Source organism: Gavialis gangeticus, unplaced genomic scaffold, assembly GCF_001723915.1.
Source record: "Gavialis gangeticus isolate Ggan-Ray unplaced genomic scaffold, GavGan_comp1, whole genome shotgun sequence".
NCBI lineage: Eukaryota > Metazoa > Chordata > Crocodylia > Gavialidae > Gavialis > Gavialis gangeticus.
The window spans coordinates 4,350,533-4,359,023 of NW_017729027.1; the positions used below are offsets into that span (position 1 = coordinate 4,350,533).

The 8,491-nt window shown below is 43.9% G+C and overlaps 1 protein-coding gene across 6 annotated transcripts in view; it reads left to right on the top strand.

Annotated features, from left to right (window-relative positions):
• Positions 1–8,491, top strand: part of SNX14 (sorting nexin 14) — a 152,241-nt gene that overhangs the window by 50,372 nt on the left and 93,378 nt on the right. For all 6 annotated transcript variants that reach the window (XM_019520390.1, XM_019520391.1, XM_019520388.1 and 3 more), the window contains 6 exons: positions 4,322–4,397; positions 5,303–5,347; positions 5,432–5,512; positions 6,305–6,419; positions 7,526–7,681; positions 8,060–8,184. In XM_019520390.1, coding sequence (XP_019375935.1) covers positions 4,322–4,397; positions 5,303–5,347; positions 5,432–5,512; positions 6,305–6,419; positions 7,526–7,681; positions 8,060–8,184 — 598 coding nt within the window. The remainder of the gene's footprint in view (positions 1–4,321; positions 4,398–5,302; positions 5,348–5,431; positions 5,513–6,304; positions 6,420–7,525; positions 7,682–8,059; positions 8,185–8,491) is intronic.

An 8,491-nucleotide genomic window follows, 5' to 3' on the forward strand; every position in this document is an offset into this window, starting at 1 on the left:
CTCCTGCTCCCTTTGATCCTCGTTGGGATTACCTTCCTTTGGGATTAGAGGATTGTCTCCTTAAGGAGCGACCACTTCCCTCGGACACCTGGCTCCCCTTCCCTCCGGGACCTCGGCGCTTCTCCAACTATCCTCCTTAGCTTGTTGAGGTTTGCCCTCCTAAAATCTAGGGCCGCTGCCTTACTGCATGCCTTTGCCACCTTGCGCTGGATGGTGAATTCCAGCAGGCGATGATCGCTGTCGCCCAGGTGGTCGAGCACCCGCAGCCCCCTCACCAGGTCATCACCCATGGCCAGCACTAGGTCCAACAAGGCGTCTCCCCTGGTGGGGCTGTGCACCTCCTGGGTTAGATGGAGGTCCTGCACTCTGTCTAAGAACCTATGTGAACGGTCAGACCTGGCTGACTGCTCTTCCCAGCAGATGTCCAGGAAGTTCAGGTCCCCCATGACTACCACATCCTTAGCCTTCACTACCTCTGTGAGCTGACCCAAGAATTCCTGGTCAAGCTCTTCTCCCTGGTTGGGAGGTCTGTAGTAGACTCCCACCGTCCTAGCAAGTGCTATGTAGTAGACTCCCATAGTCGTAGCAAGCAAAGCACTGGCGGGCTTGTAAGTATGTTGAGGGTTCTTCCTACCAAGGTGCAGCACCTTACACTTCTTTGCATTGAAGTCCATCAGGTTTTGGTCAGCCCACCTTGAGAGCATGTCCAAGTTGGTCTGTATCCCCAGCCTGTCCTGCAGTATGACTGCCTGCCCCCATAATTTGGTGAAATCCATGAACTTTGCTAGTTGCATCTGACTCCCCACTGCAGATCGTTAACGAAGATGTTAAAGTACCGGCCCAAGTACCAAGCCCTGAGGAACTGCACCGGTCACACTGCACCATGTTGATTTGCTCCCATCAACTAGTACTCTTTGGGTCTGAAGTAGCCGGTTGCCTAGCCATTAGGACCATAAGATGATCAAGCCACAGTTCCTCAGCTTAGCCATGAGGACATTGTGGGGATCTAGGTCAAAGGCTTTTGAAATCCAGATATGACATCTGTGTCATCTCCCTTGTCCAGGGTTTGTCTCCTGGTCATAGAAGGAGATGACATTGGTCAGGCAAGACCTGCCAGTCACAAAGCTATGTTGGCTGGCCTTCAGAAGCTTGCCTTCTGTTAGTCTGGTGTAGATGGATCCCTTGACAATTTTCTCCAGGATTTTTCCAGGGATGGACATCAGACTGATTGGTCTATAATTCTCCAGGTCATTCCTCCTCCCTTTCTTTGAAGATGGGGACCATGTTGGCTCTTTTCCAGTCTTCCAAGACCTCACCCAAGCGCCACGAATTTTCAAATATCTTTTGCCAAGGAGGATGCAATGGTGTCTGCCAGCTCCTTCAAGACTCTTGTGCATTCTGTCTGGGCCCGCAGACTTGTGAATGTTAAGTTTCTCAAGGCATTCCCCCACCTGGTCCACATCAATTTTGGGCCTGCCATCTGCTCCCAGGCTGGTTCATATCCTTTCTGACAGTGTGTTCCCCTTGGGAAGGTGAAAAACCAATGTGAAAAAGTCATTTAGGAGATTGGCCCTTTCTTGGATATCAGATGTCAGCTGCCCTGTTTGATCTCACAGGGGCCCTATGCTATCTTTGTTCTTTTTTCAATTTCTCACATATCTGAAGATGGACTTTTTGTTGTTTTTGATTCCCGTAGCTAGCCTGAATTTGGTTTGTGCCTTGGCCACTCCGTACAGGTGCAGGCAAGTGCTGAGTAGTTTTCTTTGGTGATGCTTCCCGTTTTCCAACTGGAGTAGGCTTCTCTTTTGAATTTAATGAGCTCCAACAGTTCCTTGTTCATCCAAGGGGGGCTTCCTTGCCGTTGATTATATTTCCTGTGAGATTGTATGGCTTTCCCCTGTGCCTCAAGGATTATGTTTTTGAGAGATGATCATTTCTCATGTACTCCCTTATCTAGGGGGTAATGGCCTCTAATTGCCTGATTTACCAAATCTCTGAGTTTGCAAAAGTCAGCCTTCCCAAAGTTAAGGATTTCTGTTTTACTGAGGGATCTGCCTGCTCTTCGGTGAACTGAGACAGTCACCAAATCACGGTCGCTGTCACCAAGTTTCTCCTCGCGCACTGGACTGCTCGCCAGGTCCTCCCCTTCGGCCAGGATCAGATCAAGCAATGCCTCTCCCTTAGTTGGCCCATAGACCTCCTGTGTTAGGTAGAGGTCATCAGTGCAAGTGAGAAAGCTGCGCGACCTGTCAAATTTGGCTTTGTGCTCATCCCAAGAGAGATATCAGGGAAGTTGAAGCCCCCCATGATGATCGTGCATCGGGAGTGCGTGGCCTCAAGCAGTTCCCTATTGAATTCCTGATCTAGTTCTTCCTCTTGGTGGGGAAGTCTATAGTAGACTCCTATAAGTATGTCACCCTCCCCATGTTCTCCCTGTGTTTTGATCCAGAGGGCCTCAAGACACCCTTCCTGGTTAGAAAACTCAATTTGCAGGGAAGTGAACTGATCCTTGATGTAGAGAGCAACACTTTGTTACTTATTTGGCCTGGATAATTCTGTTTCAGTATAATCAGGTATATGAATGATGATTCCAGTTTGGGAAACAGCAAAGAAAACTAGTGGTTTCTCAAAACGTAGGTTTGTTTGGACATACACTCAGACAACTGGTGCCTTATTAACTGATGTCTTATTAAAAACAAAAGGATATAATTGCTTTTCTAGATGGGCATTTCCATTAGTGAGATCAAAAAATGAATTTCCTTTTTCATTTCTCCACAGTTTTGATTTTTCAAAGCTGAACATTTTAGGGGGTGTTAAAAAGTAGGAAGTTGAAGTAGTGGTGTGTGAGGGAAGCTTGAGAAGCATGAATAATTTGTGTTCTGGTAGGCAGGTGGCAGCACTGAAATCCTAAATCTTCTCTGCGCACTTTTTTGTAAAATCCACTGAGATCAGTATTCATTTATACTGTTAGGAACATAATATTGGCATAGCAAGTTTGGGTAAATGTTTTGGGTGTTTTTTGTCTTGTAGCAACCCAGCAGTCCAAGTGTGCCACCAACCTCCCTCCTGAAACCTGGCCTTATTTCTCCAGTTAACCTTACCAAACAGACAGCCCATCCGTTGTAAGAGGGGTATGAATTAATCAAAGACGTATACTGGCAAATGTCTGCTGCACAATCCCCTTTTAACTTTTTTTTTATCTTCAGTACCACATTCTAGGACAGTGCCATAACTGTGTGGAGTGGAATGGACTCGCAGGGAAAATGGACAGGATGGGTCTTAGCTGAAGGAGTTCACAGATCCATAGGACCTTTATCTATATGTGTAGTAAATTAGCACAATCTAAGGTTAGGCAGTTGCATGTATAGATCCAGATTTCTAGCAAATAAAATAAATTATCTACATATAAGGAGCAAACATTTAGGGCATTGAAAACAAGCCAATCTGCATGTTGAAATTACTGACTTCCAAAGATTAGCAGAACCCTTAAGGAGAAGTGTTTGTAAGTTAAGTGATGAACTACTGTGTTTGGCATTTACCCCTTACCTTCCAACTGTTGAATTGTAGACCAGAGGGACCGTTATATTGTAGTTTCATCTCCTGTAAAATGTAAGCTGTTTCAGTTTTTGCACAGTTCACTGCTCTGTTGCGTTACTGTAAGATACGTTTTAGTTAAACGCATCTAGTTTTGATTTGGAAACTCTCAAGGCATAGAGAATCAACAGCTTCCTTTGCTGGCTTGCTCCAGTAATGAACGGAAGTCACTTCTAAAATGATGCATTATTTTTCAATTAGGATTAGTTTGGCTTCCAGCCAGTGTTTTCTATTATGCCTTTCTCTACTGAATTACAAGGGCCTTTTGAACCCTGTGTATTTCTCCTGTGAAGTTATTTTGCATGCTATAATCAAGACACCTCTCAGCCTTCTTTGAGAAGCTCAACATATTGCTTTCTTAAACTCACACTCTGCTTTCTTTAGTCTACTTTTTTCTCTTGTGCATCTGCTCTAATTTTTCCCCCCACATTCTTTTTAAAATGTGGATATCTCACATGATTATATCATTCTGGTATTGTTAAAATAGTACAGCGATAAAAACACTTTACTCATTCACTGTTTCCATGTTTATACATCCAAAGATCACGTTGACCCTTAGTTTAAACATCCCAAGATGGAATATATGTAATGTGCTGCAATGTATTAAAAAATAACATCTCTTTAAAACATATTTCCTTGTTTAATAGTAGTAAATGTACCCATTGTAGATTATTCAGTACTCTGCTAATCACTGGTCATTACATAATCCTTTTTTTTTTTTTTTTAGATCCCTGACATTGCTCATAAGAGAGATATTGTCTGGTTCTGTTTTTCTTCCTTCCATGGACTTCATAGCTGATCCGGTGAGATTTTGGTGAATGAGTAATTCTTATTGGAATCACTTCGGGAAATGGTGATTTTTGATTCTATTAACCTGCTGATTCCAGTAAAAGACAGACTCATTTCTTGTTTTAAGAACACAGATGCTCACTTTTCCCCCACAGCCTCCTGGCCCTGCTGGAGGGGGGGCCCCAGGGCTACGGGTCCAGGGACCTGGATCTGCAGTTCCCTTCCCCAGGCAGCAGCTGCTGCAGTGCAGCAGAGCCTAGCTGCCCACCTGTTCTGCCTGCTGCAGGCTTGGACATGGGGTGGGGCCATCTCCCTGGCATGGTATGCACTCCTGGAGGGGCAGACCCCCGAACTGTGCACAGGGTGGGGGTGGTCAGTGAAGGCAGTGGTGTGGGGTTGCACCCCTCAAAGCTACTGTGCATGCAGGGGGTGTGTTGCCAGGGAGCTGAGCCACCCACGGCTCCATTCTACTCCCTGCTGGTGCCCCAGCCCTGCCCAACTCCCTTCCTCCCTTCCTACGAGGGGAGGAATGCTTCACACCTGTGTGAATACTGTGTGATTGCTAGCAAGGAATGGTGTATGTGGTAGAAGTCACGAATTACCTGCTCTGCATTAGTGTAAAATGCCAGTACAGTTTTTATCTGTTGGTCTTGTTTCTGGAAATGTCGTCTTATATAAATTCCCTGCCTTTGGATCTTGGGTACTGAGATCATTCAGATGCAGTCATTAAAATAAAGGTTGTGAGAGCCATTCTTTAATACTGCTCTTGTGTTTTTGCTGTTGTTTGTGAGAGCCATTATTTAATACTGCTTTTGTGTTTTGCTGTTGTAAGCTTTGAAGATCTACAAAAACTTTACCAGAAACTTGGGAATAGCATGGCAGTAGAACTACAGTAATATGTATTTTTGTATTTTCTTAGAATACGGTCAACCATTTGCTTCTCATCTTCATTGATGATAGTCCAGTAAGTGCTGATATATTCAGATAACTTATTTTTAATTTGCATGTGTCAGTTATCTTACTCAGTTGAACTGCTCTTTTTCTACAGCCAGAGAAAGCAACTGAACCTGCTTCTTCACTGGTTCCATTTCTGCAAAAATTTGCAGAGCCTCGAAATAAAAAAACCTCTGTAAGTGAAGAAAACATTTACCTTGTATATCAGCCTGTGGATAAGTATTATACACACTACTTTATCTTTTTTATTACTTCTGTTAGACCAGGGGATCCCAAAAATGTGGTATGCATACCCCTGGGGGTATGCAAGACATCTCTGTGGTACACAGGAGAAATTGTGTAATGGCAGATTTCAATTTTCATTATAATAATTGGCATTTAAGGGGTTAAAATATAAAATGTATGCTGTTAGGGGTATATATCTAGTGGCTGTTTACAAACTAGTCAGGGGGACCAACAGGCATTGGAGGAGTCTCTGTTCCCCCGAGCACTACCAGGAGTGACTAGAAATAACATTCATAAGCTGGCAGAGGGTAGATTTAGGCTAGATATCAGGAGGCGCTACTTCACGGTCAGGGTGGCTAGGATCTGGAACCAACTTCCGAGAGAAGTGGTGCTGGCTCCTAGCCTGGGGATCTTTAAGAGGAGGCTAGATGAACACCTTGCTAGGGCCACTTGACCCCAGTACTCTTTCCTGCCTTGGCTGGGGGTCGGACTTGATGATCTGCTCAGGTCCCTTCCGACCCTACAGACTATGAAACTATGTGGGCAGTTGGTAAATTTGGAAGTGGATTCATAGACATTTCAGCTTCCAGACATTAATTCATAGACATTAAGGGTGGAAGGGACCTTGGAAGATCGAGTCCAGACCCCAGATATACAATAAGAAAATTTGGGAACCTCTGTATTAAATATTTCCTCAAGCTTTCTTTGGAAACTAACCGTGATATCTACCCTCCATAATAAGGTCCTGAAGTTGGAACTGAAGGAGATCAGAGAAGAGCAAGATCTCCTTTTTCGTTTCATGAACTTCCTCAAACAGGAAGGAGCAGTACATGTGCTGCAATTTTGCCTAACTGTAGGTAAGAATATTGAACTGTGCCCTGTGTGGTTGTACTTAATAGCAAAAATGCCTTTGTCTCAAAGTGAATGCTTGTAGCTCTTGTTACTTTCCATGTGCTGTTCTTACGCTGTACCTACATCGTGATGAAATGTGATAGGTTATACTACATACAACTTTTATATGCAGTATAACTTGTTTATACTGCATTTTAAATATACTGCAGGGAAATCTTAATTGGTTCTATTGGAGAAATTTGCCTAAACTCTAATCCATTTCAGGCCCAGTGGCCTTTTCTGTACTACAAGAAAACAAGTGATTGCCCAGTTAAGCTTGTATTTTTAATCAAGCTCCTGGTGCAGCCTCCCCACCCGTCCTGGGGCCAGGGAGCGAGCTGCTGCTGGGCCCCAGCGGGGCAAGGGGGTCCAGGCCTTGTCCCTGGGGCAGCAGCACCCACTGTAGCCTCCTGTGGGGAGCAGCCAGGCTGTTGCTGCCCTAAGCCTGAGGCGCAGGATGAAAGGTCCCCGCCAGGTCATGCCACCCCCAGCAGCCCCAGGTGGCCCCTGTACTGCCCCTGGGACCAGACAAGGTTGTTGGGAGCCAGCGATAGCCAGGCAGTGCCGCAGGGCCCAGAGCAGGCTTGGCTGTAAGAAGCTGGGCCGGGCTGCCCCAGCAGGGAGAGAGGGGAGCCACCCCGCTCTGGGTCCTGCCAGCGCTGGCTCCCACATGCCCCCTCGCTCCCAGCCCCCCGCCCCAGCCTGGTGGCCAGACAGGGGACCAGCATGCTCCCGACCTGCTCTTACCTGAGCTTCCCGTTCTGGCATGGGCAGGAACAGCCACATGGTCCCTGGCTGGGTATTTTGCCCACCCCTGCTGTACACTCATGGAATAACTGATTTGAATTGCAGCTCATATTTTAGGGGCTAATTTTATGGAAGTATAAACCACTTAACCTACTTCATTAGATTTATGGGTCTCATCATCTTAAGTTTTTTCATGTAGTGAAGATTTTATGAAAAGTCATACCTATTAGTATGGTGTATGAGTTAAGCTACATGGCCCCTGCAAGGTACAGTCTTTTGTATTAGTTAGTTTAATTAAGAAATACATTTTTCCCCTGATTTGCAGAGGAATTCAATGATAAAATTTTAAGACCAGAGCTAACAAATGCTGAAAAGAAGTCTATTCATGAAGAAGTACAGAAAATCTACGAAACGTACTGTTTGGAAGAAAGTGTTGATAAAATTAGATTTGACCCTTTTATTGTGGAAGAGATTCAAAGAAGTAAGTTCCAGACTTAAAGTAACACTTAATTTTACTATAATTCCATAATGTATTCTGTCATTTAAAAAATTAATCTTAATTAATCAAAATCATGAATAACTTTTTTAATTTTATTATAGCAGAAAAATCACACTTAAACCAATGATCATGGATGTGTATACTGTTTTTCTTCATTGAAATTTATCTGCATAATCTTTGTTACACTGTGTATTTGAAACTCATTTTCAGCAAGCATCTTAGTTACAAAATTTTTGGGTGCTCAGTGCATTGATTTCTATTGATTAATTTAGGAAATATCAGCGTGTGGGGGGAGATGCGTGAAATGCAGGCAGAGTCGATTTTAATATTCACCATAATTTTGTAATAATTTTTCTGTAGTTGCTGAAGGTCCATATGTAGATGTTGTGAAACTTCAAACTATGCGATGCCTTTTTGAAGCATATGAACATGTTCTTTCCCTCTTAGAGAATTTTTTTGCACCTATGTTCTGTCATAGTGATGAGGTAAGCATGAGAGGTTTGTATTCTTGCCTTAAAATAGTTGCGTGTTAGGAAGATAGGCTGTAAGATGTTATGCTTACTGAAGTTTTGCTGCTTGTAAATATTGAGATTTCAATTGCTTAACTGGCAAATAGCTTGTTTTCTTATCTACATTAGCACTGTGGAGCCATTATAGCTCTGAGTAAGGAAATTGGCTTTCTTGATGACTAAGTTGTAATTACAGAATTTTTAAGGCAAACATCTGAAAAGAGAATATTATAGTTTCATAGTTTCTAGGGTCGGAAGGGACCTGAGTAGATCATCTAGTCCG